The sequence below is a fragment of the Stegostoma tigrinum genome, chromosome 15, assembly GCF_030684315.1.
Source record: "Stegostoma tigrinum isolate sSteTig4 chromosome 15, sSteTig4.hap1, whole genome shotgun sequence".
In the NCBI taxonomy this organism is placed as follows: Eukaryota; Metazoa; Chordata; class Chondrichthyes; order Orectolobiformes; family Stegostomatidae; genus Stegostoma; species Stegostoma tigrinum.
In genome coordinates this window covers 13028690-13045007 of record NC_081368.1, presented here as the reverse complement: position 1 = coordinate 13045007, position 16318 = coordinate 13028690, and the positions used below count along the sequence as shown (strand labels likewise).

The window sequence follows — 16318 nt, the reverse complement described above, 5'->3', positions numbered from 1 at the left end:
TTTAATGCTGAACTCTAAAATCTGAACAACAACCAAAGTCAGGCTAACTGGCCTACAGCTTCCTGTCTTCTGCGTCCTTTCCTTTTTACACAGGGGTGTTACATTCATCATTTTCTAATCTTCTGGGACCCTCCCTGGCTCCAGTGATTCCTGAAAAATTATCACCAATGCCTCTACAATCTCCTCAGCTCTCTCCTTCAGAACTCTCGGTGTAGTCCATCTGGTCCTGGTGACTTATCCACCTTCAGACTTTTTAGTTTCCCCAGCACCTTCTCCTTGGTGATGACCACTACACTCATCTCTGCCTCTAACTCTCTTGAAGTTCTGGTGTACTACTGGTGTCTTCTACACTGAAGACTGATGTAAGCTATCAATTTGGTTCCCTCGCCATTTGTTGTTCCTCATTACTAATTTTCCAGCTGTATCTTCCAGCCATCTAATGTCCACTCTTGCCTCTCCCTTATCTTTTATATATCTAAAAAAACATTCTTAAACACTTCTTTTATATTATTTGCTAGCTTATCCTCATATATTATCTTCTCCCCCCTTATTTCATCTGCCACTACCATGATACTTTTGATTACCACTGACACCATGTTACACATTTTACTTTTTTTTCTGAATTGTAATCAATATTAGAATGATCAAGCCTTGTTAACAGCTACATAAAAACCCGATGATTTTTCATTTTTTTTTAATCTTCCAGGAACTGGGCATTGATGGCTAGGCCAGAATTTATTATCCATCTCTAGTTGCCTGTCAGAAGGTGGTGGAGAGCTTCCTTCCTGGGCTACTGCAATCTTTGAATTTTATGGACATCTGCAGCTCTGTTAGCAAGGGGTCTAGGATTTTGATCCAGTGACAGTTAAGGAATGATGATATTGTCCCAGGGCATGATGGTGTGTGGTTCGGAAGGGAGCTTGTAGGGGTGTTGTTCCCATGTTTCTGCTGCCCTTGTGCTTCTCAGTGGCAGTGTTTGAATGTTTGGACAAAAGATCATATTTTGTTTGAGTTCCATATTGAATGGTTTCTTCAACTAAAGCTTCAAGAAGGCTGAGGGCCAGAACATGTTGCAGAAGTCACAGTCCCTGGTAACAGACTGCTTCATAATTGGGTAGAGACTATTCACCAGAACTAGATAAACAGGTTCTGAATATCTTCAATGCTTAAGTATCTGAATCATAGAATCCCTACAGTGTGGAAACAGGCCATTCAGCTGAACAAGTCCATGCCACCCTTCCAAAGAGCATCCCACCCATACCCATTCCCTTATCCCTGATCTCTCAAGTCTAACCCACCTAACTTAAACATCCCTGGGCACTATGGGCAATTTAGCATGGCCAATCTACCTAACCTGCACATCTTTGGACTGTGGGAGGAAACCGGAGCACCCGGAGGAAATCCACACAGACACGGGGAGAATGTGCAAACTCCACACAGACAGTCGCCGGAGGGTGGAATCAAACCCAGGTCCCTGGCTCAGTGAGGCAGCAGTTCTAACCACTGAGCCACTGTGATGTATTTCAGTGTGATGCATTTCAGACTAGAAACTGGTTGAATCTACACAAGTTGCTTTTACCTAGAGGCAGACTGGTCTGGGGCTAGGGGTGGTAAAGCTAGTACCAGTGACTTGCTAAGGCTTTGTTAAGAACACACCTGGATAACTGTGTGTAGTTTTCATCTCCAGTTCTTAATGAGGATACGCTTACATTGATAGTGGCACAGCTATGATGGAAGGTGGATCAGTGCATTGAATTATATCAGACTGAGACGAGGAGAAATTTCTTCGTTTCCAAGGTTGTGAATCTTCACAATCTCTACCTCAGAGAGTTGAGGGTGCTCCTTTGTTGAACAGATTTAATGATGAGATGGAAAGCTTGTTGGCATCTCAGAGAATCGGGGACATATGAACAGAAGAATAGGAGTGGAAGAAGCCCATTCATCCTTTGAGCCTGATCTGTCACTCAATAAGATAACGGCTGATCTGAGCATGGCCACAATTCCACTTTTCTGTTTCTTCTCCATAATTATTGATTTTCTGAGAATTCAACAACCTGTCTGTTTCAATAATGAAAATTCCACAGCTCACTGAGCTTCAGCGTTCCAAACATTTATGACTGAATGAGAGAAGAAAGCCCTCCTCATCAGCATCGGAAATTGGCACCCATTTATTTGGAAACTACTGCTTCTGGCTCAACTTACCTCAAGTATGTAATCCCTTATAAAAATATACTTTTTCTTAAAGTTTTTAATTCCGCTCAGAAAAACAAACATTGGTCTTCATGTGTAACATCATACACTTTGTAGTCACGCAGCCTTCAATGAAATTGAGAACTTACAGGTAACCCGACCATGATAGTGATAGGATGTGGAATCAGTCACCTGGTTATCCGATAATCACTGTCATCAGGCTTATTGTATAGCTAGTGGAATTGCAAGCAGCCACAGCATGCTACTTTTTTTAAAATCCCAAGCAAATGTAAAGAGCTGACGGATCTAAGTGAGCTGACAGCTTGAGCTTATAATAGTATCAGAGATAATGGGAACTGCAGATGCTGGAGAATCCAAGACAATAAAATGTGAGGCTGGATGAACACAGCAGGCCAAGCAGCATCTCAGGAGCACAAAAGCTGACGTTTCGGGCCTAGACCCTTCATCAGAGAGGGGGATGGGGTGAGGGTTCTGGAATAAATAGGGAGAGAGGGGGAGGCGGACTGAAGATGGAGAGAAAAGAAGATAGGTGGTGAGCGTATAGGTGGGGAGGTAGGGAGGGGATAGGTCAGTCCAGGGAAGACGGACAGGTCAAGGAGGTGGGATGAGATTAGTAGGTAGATGGGGGTGCGGCTTGGGGTGGGAGGAAGGGATGGGTGAGAGGAAGAACAGGTTAGGGAGGCAGAGACGGGTTGGATTGGTTTTGGGATGCAGTGGGTGGAGGGGAAGAGCTGGGCTTGCAGTGGGTGGAGGGGAAGAGCTGGGCTGCAGTGGGTGGAGGGGAAGAGCTGGGCTGCAGTGGGTGGAGGGGAAGAGCTGGGCTAGCCCAGCTCTTCCCCTCCACCCACTGCATCCCAAAACCAATCCAACCTGTCTCTGCCTCCCTAACCTGTTCTTCCTCTCACCCATCCCTTCCTCCCACCCCAAGCCGCACCCCCATCTACCTACTAACCTCATCCCACCTCCTTGACCTGTCCGTCTTCCCTAGACTGGCCTATCCCCTCCCTACCTCCCCACCTATACTCTCTCCACCTATCTTCTTTTCTCTCCACCTTCGGTCCGCCTCCCCCTCTCTCCCTATTTATTCCAGAACCCTCACCCCATCCCCCTCTCTGATGAAGGGTCTAGGCCCGAAACGTCAGCTTTTGTGCTCCTGAGATGCTGCTTGGCCTGCTGTGTTCATCCAGCCTCACATTTTATTAGCTTGAGCTTATTCACCTTTTATACGAATTCATGTTTACTTCATAATTCTAAAGCACACTCTATGGGGAAACCTTACCTCTTCAAAAACAGACCCCTATCTCTCTAAATAACTCAGGTAGTTTTAGATATTTTCCTCAAATTTCTAAAGACCATGAATTGCATTTTGAACATCCCATTCACACGTATTACATCTTTCTGAAAGCAGCTACAGTTTCACATATGTAATTACCTCTGTAGATCACACTTGGCCAAATCACAACCTGCCCCTGCCCCCGTTGCTCACCTGGCAAGTGCCATGATTAGGGGCAGGACTCCAGAATTGGGACTGCACTGCCATGTTAGTGAAGACACAAAGCCCTACCAGCTTTGCAAAAATAAAACAAAAATCTGATTCCAAAGCAGGAATATTCAAGAGGTTAAGGGGGTAAAATGATTTCCCTTGGAACACTAGTCAAAATATTGAGAGAAACAAATAACTTTGGCTCAGTGTCAATTCTGCAATGCCATTGTACAATTTACAGCTCATGACAATTCTGTCTACGAGTGACGGAGTAGATGAAGATTCCAGGGATGCATTTGTTCACCTTCTTGAAACAAGGAAGTAAGCTAGACTGAGGTAGCAGCAGCATTGACCCAGATTTTGCTTTCCACCTACATTGGAAGCCAATGGTGCAAATCTGACATCAATACCCAACCTTACTCTAGAGTGAAATCTGAACTGACTTTGCTTTGGATCAGGAACATGTGGCACAAAGATAATCATTTTGTCCAATCTGTCTGTGCCAGCTTTTTGAAAGAGATGCAAGTCTAAAGTGAACAGCAGAAAGAACCAAATGCGAATGAAGAGAAACTCTATTGCCAAGTGAGTTTGCTATGACTCAGAATTCATGACCTGACAGTCAAATTCAATTACGGATTTTGAATAATCACCTGAAGGAGATTCCAGGGCTGGAGGTGGGGACTGGTACCTGATTAAATTGCTTTCACAGTGAGCCAGCATGATGAGGAAACAGCCTACTTCTGGGCTGCCACCATTCTAGGATTCCCCTGATTTATCAGAACACCCCTAGCATGCCAGGTCTCTCTCACAACCCCGCAAAATATTCCATTGTAAGTGTTTATCCAGTGTGCCTTTGAAAATCACTTGAGAATCTGCTACAGTCTGCTCAGGCAATGCCATCTGGAACCCAAAATCTTGCATTACTATTACTGCTCGTTTCCTAATCTTCCCATCATTGTACCATTAAAGTCAGCTACCACTGCACAGTGAGGTGAATGCCAGAGAGAAAACCAGAGCATATTAAAATGTAGTGACGATGTAAACCAAAGCAATGCTCTCATAACAGAGACACAACTGATGCTGGCTGAATCTGAGGGTCATCATGCCTCAGGTGAGGGGAGTTTGAGGAGGTGGGATCCTTCATGGTAATCTCAGCCAGTCCAAGGATTGAACCTACATTGTTGGCATCACGCTGCATTATTAACCAGTTATCGAGCTAACTGAACCCCTGCAGCAATGTTATTCCATGGTTGAACTAAGCACCCCAAAAGCAGAGCTTTTTGTACATTGAATCCATTTTCTGCTGGTTATAGATAGCAATGGTGACAAAGACCTATTTAGTACAATTGGTACTTCTGCATTTATGATGCACATCACACTTTGAAAAGAGAAAATACAACATTTTACAAAGACATTTTAGATTACTCAATGTTCTAACTTCTGAAAACATAACACCTACCAACTTTATAGTGAACACAGCCTTCCAAATCTCCAACCGAGACCCAGCCATGTTTTTTCTCCACTTCGGGATCATTGCGCAAAATCTTGTTTCTGAGCCACGACAAGTAGTAAACTCGTAATTTGTTCTTTTTCCCTGTTGGACAGAACAACACAACAATGAACACTAAAGCCCTGAGGCTGACCTGTAGTTTACAAATGGAATGACAAGGCACATTCCAAAGGGGATTTGTTGCCAAAAGCCCACTGCTTGTGCATCGGTGGGCAAACGCAGGCGAAGGGGAGTGACTGATTTCTTCATGTGTTAAACTGTGATTGCCAAGGAAGGTTTACTGAACATCTTTTAGCTCCATATTTCTGGCAGAATCTCCAGAATTTCTTTTAAACTTGCTCCTGTGCGTGGCAATGATCGCAAATCCAGACCTTTCAGAACTAGGAGTCAACAACATTATTTTTATCAGTCAGGAGTCCTGTGACCATTGGTGTTGAACAGTTACCGGTGCTGTGTCCACTTTTGTTTGTCATTTATATAAATGATTTGGATGAGAATTTAGGGGGCATGGTTAATAAGTTTGCAGATGACACTGAAACTGGTGTTATAGTTCATAGTGAGGAAGGTTATCTAAGGTTACAAAATGACCTTCATCAATTAGGCCAATGGGCTGAGGAGTGGCAGATGGAGTTTAATTTGGATAAACACGAGATATTGCATTTTGGTAAAACAAACAAGGGCTGGACGTATAGAGTTCGTGGTAGGCCTCTGGGTAGTGTTTTTATACGTAACTCTTTGACAGGATGATTAAGAAGGTGTTGAGCATGCATGCTTTCATTGCTTGGACCAGTGAGTAAAGGAGTTGGGACATCACGTTGATGTTATACAGGACATTTATGAGGCTGATTTTGGAATACTGTGTACAGTTCTGGTCACCCTGTTATAGGGGGGTTAATATTAACTAGGAGAGGGTTCAGAAAAAAAAATTAACAGGATGTTGCTGGGAATTGAGGGTTTGAGTTATAAAAATAGGATGGATAGGCTGGGGCTTTTACCACTGGAGTGTGTGCAGTCAAGGGATTGCCTTATAGTGTTTTATGAAATCATAAGGGGCATAGACAAGGTGAATAGCAAGGGTCTTTTCTCTGGGGTGCGTGAGTTCAAAACAAGGGGGCATATTTTTACGGTGAGAGCAGAAAGATTTGAAAGGGACCTTAGGTGCAAATTCTTCACACAGAGGGATGTTTGTTTGTGAAATGAACTGCCAGAGGAACTTGCAGATGCAGGTACAGTTACAATGTTTAAAAAGACAATTGGACAGGTAGATGAATAGGAAAGGTTTAGAGGGATATGGGCTAGGCACAGGCAAATAAGACTAGTTTACTTTAAACTTGGTCAGCATGGATGAGTTTAACTGAAGAGTCTGCTTCTGTGCTGTATGTCAGAAAATTGAGACACAGATGGCACAATTTATATGGCACTAATGGTGTAATGTCTTTCAGTTCACTCAGGGAGTCCACATCAGTGTGACAGCTCCCGCTTTCACATGCAAACTGTAATCTGGAACTATGAATGGGGTCAGCAGAGGCTTCAAAGTTCTTTGCATCACATGGCTCATCAGGAATCTCTTCCACTCTTACAGCTTGCGTGCTGGAAGGATTTGCAAATGATGCTCAACACACTTTCCTCGACTATCAAGTGCTTGGGTGGCACTTAAAGCTAGAGTTTTCTGGCTCAGAAACTGGGACACTAATCCATTGTCATAAAACCTCACAGCAATGGTGCTGAGCAAACCACACCTCAGGGTAAATACAGCAGATAGTAATGTAAGCAGAGATAAGGCGTCCACTTAGGTCTGTTTCAACTATCTACTGAGTATTGTAAATGACAGACGAAGTTTCAGTGCATTGCGCAAGCAAACAGCATACTTGTACTGCTTTAAATCAGCACCTAATCTTGTATTCTCAGTTCCAATATCACTTAAACCTGTAATTTGATAGTGTCAGGATCAGAAATAATATCCAACCGAAAAGCTATGGTCTTCACATTTACCTTGTTAAGCTGCTCTGCAATCACAGACTAAACCTGTGATTTTGCTGTTCTGCATTTGGCAATGTGGGAGGCACAGTGGTTCAGTGGTTAGAACTGCTGCCTTGACGGTATGGGGAGACCCAGGATCAATTCAGATTTGGGTGACTGCTGGTGTGAAGTTTGGATGTTCTCCCCTGTGTCGGTGTGGGTTTCCTCCGGGTGCTTTGGTTCCCTCCCACGGTCCAAAGATGTGCAGGTTTGGTGGACTGGCCATGGTAAAGGGTGCATTATGGGGAAAGGGTGAGGGCCTGGGAGGGATGCTGTTCAGAGGACTGGTGCAAATTCAATGGGCCAAACAGCCTCTTTCCACACTATAGGGATTCTATGATGTGAAAGTCAAAGGTATCGCTGAGGAGCAACTTGAAGGTGAATGTGTAAATAGTCAACAATCATGGTCTCTGTTGGTGCCAATGACAGGTAGAAAAAGGGATGTGATCCCAAAAGCCTTTGAAAACAGTAATTACTGGAAAAACTCAGCACACCCGGCAGCGTCTGAGGAGAGAACGCAGAGTTGATGTTTAGGGTCCAGTGACCAATCTTCAAATCCTTTTAATTACAATTGTGGTTTCATTGAGTTAAAATGCAAACCTAAGTGGACTGCAAAACTCATCCTCATCTCAACCAACAAAATCAAATTCACTTGCAGGGATTCCTTTCATCTTTGCTATGTTAGTGCAGTGAAGAGCAACTGCTTCACAGTAAGACTGATTTCAAAGTGGCAGCCACCACAATATAAAGGTGTAGCCATAATCCTACTGGACCATAGAGCTGCTCTCTCATTAGAGAGAGACAACTGGCCATTATAATACTCTTTAAATGATGGACATTAAATATTCTATGCTTTATATTAACTTCTTCCTCTCCATAGATGCTGCCTGACCTGCTGCGTTTCTCCAGCAATTTCTGTTTCTGTATTCTATTTAAATTACCGTATGCTGTTGTGTTATTCCTATGAGCTGCCATGCAGCTTATCTTTAAGAAACATGGTCATAATATCATCACGGAGCAATAAAGCAGTTAACCGCACATGACCTGAGGATAAAAGGTTATGGCTTTTAACTGGGGCCAACATTTTTCATATTAATTCATGGGATGTGGTCATCACTGACTGGGCCAACATGTATCGGCTATCATTAAATGCACTTGAGAGGCTAGTGGTGAGCTGCTTTCTTGAACTGCTGCAGTCCATTTGCTGTAGGTAGACCCATAATGCTGATAAGGAGGAAATTCCACAATTTTTACACAGCAGGAATGGCAATAATATTTCCAAGTGATGGTGAGTTGAGGGTAACTTGCAAGTGGTGGCGTTCCTGCTGCCCTTGTCCTTCGACCTGGTTCTGTGTTTGGAAAGTGCTGTGTCGGGAGCCTTGGTGAATTTCTGCAGTGCATCTTATAGATAGTACACGCTGCTGCTACTGAGCACTTATGGTGAAGGGAGAGAAAGTTTGTGGATGCGGTGCCAATCAAATGGGCAGCTTTGTCTTGGTTGATTATTGTAGCTCCTGATTATTGTAGCTACACCCATCCAGGTAAGTGGGGAGTATTCCAACACGCTCCTAACTTGTGCCTTGTAGATACCGGGCAGGCTTTGGGAGTCAGGAGGTGAGTTACTCACTGCAAGATTCCATGCTTGCTCATGTAGCCCACAGCGCGTCCAGTTCAGTTTCTGAGAAATGGCAACCCCAGGATGTTGACATCGGGGGCTTGAGGCATGACATGCCTGGAGGAATTATACTACAGCTTATAAATGAATAGCATAATGAATAACGTTGAAGAACTAATGACTTTGATTCACGCATATAGCGTGAGTTGTAATAGATTTTTTAAATCATAGAATTCCTACAGCGTGGAAACAGGCTCTTTGGCTCAATGAGTTCATACTGACCCTCAGAGCATGCCACATAGACCCATCACCCTATAACCCACCTAATCTAGGCATCCCTGGAGGGATATCTAGGAGCACCCAGGGGAAACCCATGCAAACACAGGAAGAATGTGCAAACTCCACAAAGACGGTCGCCCGAGGGAGTGGAATTGAAGATAACAAAGTGTGAAGCTGGATGAACACAGCAGGCCAAGCAGCATCTCAGGAGCACAAAAGCTGGTTTGGTGCTCGGGGGTGGGGTCATGATCAAGGGGGCAGTAGGAGGAGGTGTCGGAGAGTTGGCGTTTGGCCTCGGCGATGTAGAGGTCAGTGTGCCATACTACCGCTGCGCCACCCTTGTCTGTGGATTTGATGGTGAAGTTGGGGTTGGAGCGGAGGGCTGCCCATTCTGCAGGGGAGAGGTTGGAGTGGGTGAGAGGGGTGGAGAGGTTGAGGCGGTTAATGTCTCGACGGCAGTTGGAGATGAAGAGGTCGAGGGAGGGTAGGGGGCCTGGAGGTGGTGTCCAGGAGGAGGACTTGTGTTGGAAGCGGGTGAAGGGGTTAGTGGAGGGAGGGTCAGGTTCCCGGTTGAAGAAGTAAGCATGGAGGCGAAGGCGGCGGAAAAACTGCTCTATGTCCAACCGTGACTGGTATTCGTTGATGTGTGGTTGTAGGGGGACAAAGGTGAGCCCCTTGCTTAGGACTCACCGTTCATCCTCAGTCAGTGGGAGGTCTGCGGGGATGGTGAAGATTCGGCAGGACTCAGTGTGGCTGTCTCCTCTGGGGTTGCTGGCTGTGGAGGTTGTGGGCGGAGCGACGAGGGCGTCGGCCGTGGGCGGGGTTCTGTCGGCGATGGGAGGAGTGGTGAGGGTGGTGTGTGAGGTGTTGTAACTGGAAGTGGAGGCGGTGACTGCAGCAGCAATCCCGGAAGTGGTGTGCCCGGCGGAGGCGGATGTGACGTCATCGGTGGGGTCTCTGGCCGTGTCCTCATGGTCAATGGCAGTGGGTGCATGGTGGGGGAGGGGCAGGGACAGGCTCGGGATTTGGGAGGTGCAGGAATCCTCTGGTGGGTGGCTGGACCCAGTGAGTCTGTTGTACTTAGGATTTTTGGTGTCCAGTAAAGCTGAGTAGAACTGGGTGTTCAGTCTGTGGATCCTGCGGAGGATTAAAAACAGCAGGGGTCCTTTGCAGGTCTGGGAGAGGGAGGCTCTGAGCTGGGACAGGTTGGATTGCAGTGTGTGGAGGTGCCGGCGCATGGCTGCAAGTGTCTGTTTCAGGACTCGCAGGGAGAAATGCTTCTGAAGGGTCTGAATTTTCTGGGTGTAGAGGTGGTCACGGTTGGGGCCGAATTGGGAAGGCTTGAATGTAGACTGCAGTGGAATTGAACCCGGGTCCCTGGCGCTGTGAGGCAGCAGTGCGAACCACTGAACCATAAATCTCGGAGCCCAGTGCAACCCACGTCGAATTCTTATGTTACAGGAATATTGCCAGAACAGTTCCAAATGACTTCCTGAAGGCAAAAGCCGTGACACATTGGCAGGTCTTTGCAGACAAGATTTGGTATTTTCTTCGCTGTGGTCTTTAAGCAGGACCCGAGTGGCAGTGTGATGCTGAGCCGGTGGTTTGTAGCCCCACCAGCTGGTCACAGAGCAACATTACAGATGTGACGTTGGGGAGGCAAAACAACGGCATTTCCTGGAGATGGGAGGAACTGCAGATGCTGGAGATTCTGAGAATCTGCTTCGCGTGCTGTGTTCATCTGACTCGACTCCTTGTTACCTCAGCATTTCCTGGACATTTCGTTAAGATTTAATTTTCAAATTTTAAGCAAATTTATTTCAGAATGACAGTTTAGATTAAAAGGAATTCCATCCAGATAGGTTTAACTGATGCCAAGACGCAATAATAGACACATTCGAGACAACAAACTCTGTTAATTTGAAGTTTGAAAAGACAGTTGCCACAGGTTTGGATGTTACGGTGCACATGGCGAGAGCTTCTCATTAAAAATTAGCCCAGCTAATTGTGTGAGGAAATTCTTGGAAACATGCTCTTGTAACAAAACTGAAAGAAAGCCCTTTTGAAAAGGGGGTTTAGAATAGATCCGGCAGAAATGGCAGCATTTAGCTCAACGTTTCTCTCAAGTTGGAATCCAGGATGTAGTGAGTTCTCCCAATTAGTATCATATTGTGCTAAGGATGAACTATTTTGATAGGTGTGCTAGGACGCTGGCACCCTACCCACCGAGGTCCCTACTTCACTAGCAATGTGATGCCCTATTTACCTGGCACCCTGCTTCATGAGCAATGTGATGCCCTATTTACCTGGCACCCTACTTCATGAGCAACGTGATGCCCTATTTACCTGGCACCCTACTTCACTAGCAACGTGATACCCTATTTACCTGGCACCCTACTTCATGAGCAACGTGATGCCCTATTTACCTGGCACCCTACTTCATGAGCAACGTGACACCCTATTTACCTGGCACCCTACTTCATGAGCAACGTGACACCCTATTTACCTGGCACCCTACTTCATGAGCAATGTGACACCCTATTTACCTGGCACCCTACTTCACTAGCAATGTGACACCCTATTTACCTGGCACCCTACTTCATGAGCAACGTGATGCCCTATTTACCTGGCACCCTACTTCATGAGCAATGTGACACCCTATTTACCTGGCACCCTACTTCATGAGCAACGTGATACCCTATTTACCTGGCACCCTACTTCATGAGCAATGTGACACCCTATTTACCTGGCACCCTACTTCATGAGCAATTTGATACCCTACTCACCTGGCACTGTAGCACCCCACCTACCTAACATCATAACCCTTTAAACAATCCCACATTTACCTGGCACAGTTAAACTTTCAGAGCAGCTGTCAAATGTGTAGCTGGATATTTCACCCTCACCACAGACCCCAGTGACTGTTGCAAACAGGGCTGTGGTTTGACATCTCTCCACTATCCTGCATGTTGGGGCAATTTTGTCAATTTGCGCTACGTTCTGCAATGCCAAAGGGGCCAGGCTTGGAATTCCCAGCTGGAAAAGTGGCTCTCTGCACTGAGGTGAAAATAAATGATCAGAGTGAGAATCCAACTGTGATTGTCACTCCTTGGAAGAATCAGGCCAATCTCACGTCTTTTACGTCGATATTTATTTCACATTGTTATCCAGGCCCCATTTCCTTTTCAGAGAACAGTTGCAGGGAGTCACTCTGCACTCCTGCTGTTCACTGAAGCAAAAAACAGTGAAATTTGTGTTAAGATCACAGAATCCCTACAGTGTGGAAACAGGCCCTTTGTCCCAACAAGTCCACACTGTCCCTCCAAAGAGCATCCCACCCAGACCTATTCCTCTAATTTTCCATGTCTAACCCACCCATGTGAAACTTCCCTGGACACTATAAGCAATTCACCATGACCAATTCACCTAGCCTGCACATCTTTGGACTGTGGGAAGAAACTACTGCAGACACGGGGAGAATATGCAAACTCCACAGAGACAGTCGCCTGAGGCTGGAATCAAACCCGGGTCCCTGGCGCTGTGAGGCTGCAGTGCTAACCACTGAGCCACTGTCCCGCCCAGAACACGGGTCCTCACAAGCAGATGAACCCTGGTCTCCCACAGGCAAAGATGCTAACCACTGCACTTACTGGGGAACCTCACAAAACTGTGTCAGAGGTAGGATTTGAAGCCACGCCTGCAGTTGGAGACCAGAACGCCCAGCTTTCAGGGGAAGGACTTTCCTCCTTGAGTCTGGCACCTGAGGCCACTCAGCCACACTGGCACTCATTTAGAGATGATGCAACTATTTTGAATGTGTCCAGTATATCTAAAAAAATTGGAACGTCCTGCAGTGTATATCATATCCAAGTGTTAGTGCTTTATCCTTCTCAAGGCAGGTTTTGTTTCTTTCCTCTCCTTCCCTCCCCTGGTTTCTGGCCTCTGGTCTTATTTCAATTCTGTCATGTCTCTAGCTTATTCCTATTCTAACGCAAGGCCATCAGGCTTAACTCTGTTTTTCTCTCTCTATACAGATGCTGCCCGAATATTTGCAGCATTTTCCATTCATATATCCATCAAACGTGGGCTGCTTCACTTGGCTCAGAAGAAGAGTAAGCATCAGCAACACTGATAGAAAAACAGTCAAATTGGTGAACAAGACTCAGTGGTCAAACCACTGTATTTAGGAAAGGAGCAAGACTGAAAGCAGGGGAACTACAGACTTGTCAGCCTTACATCAGGAGTTGGGAAAATGCTAAAAACTGCCAGAAAGGACCTGATAAATTGAATCAAATACAGTGACTTGGTGGTTAGCGGCCAGGGACCCAGCCTCAGGTGACCGTCAGTGTGGAGTCTGCACATTCTCCCTGTGTCTGTGTCACGTGCCTCCGGGTGCTCCGGTTTCCTCCCACAGTCCAAAGATGTGCTGCCTTGGTGAATTGGCCATGCTAAATAGTCGCATAGTGTCCAGGGAGGTGCAGGCTACGTGGGTTAGCCTGGGAAAAGCAGGGCTCCAGGGATTGGGAAGGGGAGTGGGACTGAGTGAGATGGTCTTCAGAGGGTCAGTGTGGACCAAGTGGCCTGTTCCCACATTGCAGGGATTCAGTGATTTCACAAACTTGGAGCTTTTTGAGAGTGTTACTCACAAAATTGGTTAAGGGAGTCAGTGGACATGGAGTAGTTGGAATTTTAGAAGGTTTTCGATAAGGCCCTCCAAGGGAGTTTTATTTGCAAAATCAAAAACTCATCTTGTAAACTACAAATGAAGTCCCGAAATGACCAGCACGTTCATTTCCAAGTATTGCTATTTTTTTTTAAACCAGCTTTTCCCTCTGGAAAGGTCCTCAGAAGCAAATGTTTGGGAATGGCTCCAAGCAAGGGCCAGTCAGCTGGATGGAAGGGAAAGAAAGGAAGAGGCTCAAACATGAGGGAAGTAAATTAATGAAATAACTTAAAAGGAACACTGTTTGTTGCGTAGTGACTAAGGGAGGCAGAAAATATCAGGTAACAATAAGGAGATTTGAAGGAGAAATCGGTGAGAAAGTCGACCAAGTATCTGTCAAACTATCACATAACGTTATGCAGTAAGTGAGTTTGAATTATATGCATCGTTGTAATGTAGGGAAGAAGCTTGGGATAATTATAGTTGGCATACAATTGAAGGAAGGGAAAATTTTCTCTGCAAGTGTTGAACCCAAAGGAAAGATGGTTACAAGATAGGTTAACCAGTTAGGCAGGTGACCAGTAAAGTGCTGTTACTATAATGATGGCACTTCCTTTCAAAGCTAACATTGTCTCTGGGATAAGAAGGACTGCCTTGGAAAAGGCAGCTCCAGCACAGTCCAGCAGGAAGCATGAAATGAGCACAGAGGCAAGTATCACAGACCACATATGCAAGGTTCAGGGCATAAAGCGGACAGGACGGGGAGACAGCACATAAGAAGAGATCTGAAACCAAATGAATTGTGAGAAAAATGAATATTATTCCAAGCTGAGGGGGAAATTAATGTATGGAAAAAAATAGTGGGAACATTTGGGATCACAGAGCAGAATCTTAACATGTTATAAAAGTTCCTGAAGCTGGGATCAAAAGACACCACTATGATGCCTCCTGCCTGAAGGATAAAGCAGGAGGAAATGACAGAACTGGTCTGAGCTGGTCTTGTGACCCTTGGTATGGGAATCCAGTTCAGGCCAAAAGTGATCTTATCGAAAGGTGAGAGGGTGTGCAGCATGGTCCATGGGGTGGGGTTTTGCTGCCCAGAAAGTGTAAAGGCACCGTGCCATGGAAGCTCTCTCGTAGGATGTGTGAACTTACTATTTGTGGTCATGGCTGCCATGCCAGGCCACTATTGTGGAATGGGACCTTCTCTGTGGCCTGCCTGGTGGAAATTGCTGTAACCCCTCTGGCAGGACCATCTCTGAGGGACAGGGAGAGAAGTGAAGGATGCTTTATAGGCTCCACGGCATGCTGCTTGGGGATCCCAGGTTTGGTAAGATCCCAGTATTGTCATCAATTTGGCCCCAGATGGCCAATGAATGGACAGGCATAATGCTTGGGCAAGAACATGGCAGATCAAATATAATGTGGCCGACTGTGAGGTTATCCGCTTTGGGCAGAAGAACAGATGTGTAGAGCATTTCCTAAATGGTAGGAGGCTAGAAAGCGGAGATGCCCTAAGGGAACTAGGTGTCCATGTCAGAAGGTCACTGAAGATTCCGATGAAGGTATGCCTTAATTGTAAGAGGATTTGCGTTCCGGAGTAATGAAGTCTTACTTCAATCATTTAGAACTTTGTTAGACTGTGCCTTGAGTACTATGTGCAACATTTTTCTCCTTATTTCAGGAAAAATATTATTGCCGTATAGCAAGTGCAACAAACATTCACCAAATCTATTCCCAGGAATGGCAGGACTGCCCTTTCAAGACAGGTTAGGCAAGCTGGGCCCGAATTTTCTGCAATTTCAAAGAAAATGAGAAGTGATTTCATTAAAACTTTCAGAATTATTACAGGGATAGACAGAGTAGATGCAAGTAAGATGGTTACTGTTGTCGGGGAGTCTCAAGCCAATGGCACATTTTTAAAATAAGGGGGATGCCACTCGGCTGAGATGTGGAGAAATACTTTTAATCAGAGGCTTCTGAATCTTTGGAATGTTGTACCTTCAAAGGCTGCGGAAGCTTAGAGTTTGAGTACGTTTTAAACAGAGATTGAGAGATTTTCAATAACCAATGGTGTACAGAGTTATGGGCATGGAGTGGATAATAGGCATTGAAGTGTTCAATTAGCCATGCTCATACTGAATGATAGGGCAGGTTTGATGGGCCAAATGTCCTGTTCCTGTCAAACAGAGGACTTGTAAAGAGGCTGTTTAACTCTTTGAATAAGCTAGCTAATGACTCCCTGTGAATATTTTCCTTTTTTGGTACGCTTGAACCTTGAAAGAAAAGGGACGAGACACTTTTTTTCAATTGCATCAACTTGACTCTGAGATGTGTTTGTCGAGGAAGTTTTGAATTGGAGTATGCATGGGTGCAATGATGCATGATGATATCACCAGACTTACAGGTCCATGATTACCCCAGTAGGTGGTGACAATACAACATTTAGAGGCAGTGCCTGCTCAGTGAGATTAGACGAGAATTGTAAAGAGAGAGTATCGTTGAGTATTTCAGAGACAGCTGGGAGGTAAAGAAAGT

General features: G+C 45.4%; 1 protein-coding gene across 1 annotated transcript in view; it reads right to left on the bottom strand.

Moving 5' to 3' along the window:
- si:zfos-2326c3.2 (mitogen-activated protein kinase kinase kinase kinase 4) overlaps window positions 1-16318 on the bottom strand; it is a 282941-nt gene that overhangs the window by 45756 nt on the left and 220867 nt on the right. The window contains exon 25 of the mRNA XM_059651336.1: window positions 5154-5288. Within this exon, the coding sequence (XP_059507319.1) occupies window positions 5154-5288 (135 nt within the window). The remainder of the gene's footprint in view (window positions 1-5153; window positions 5289-16318) is intronic.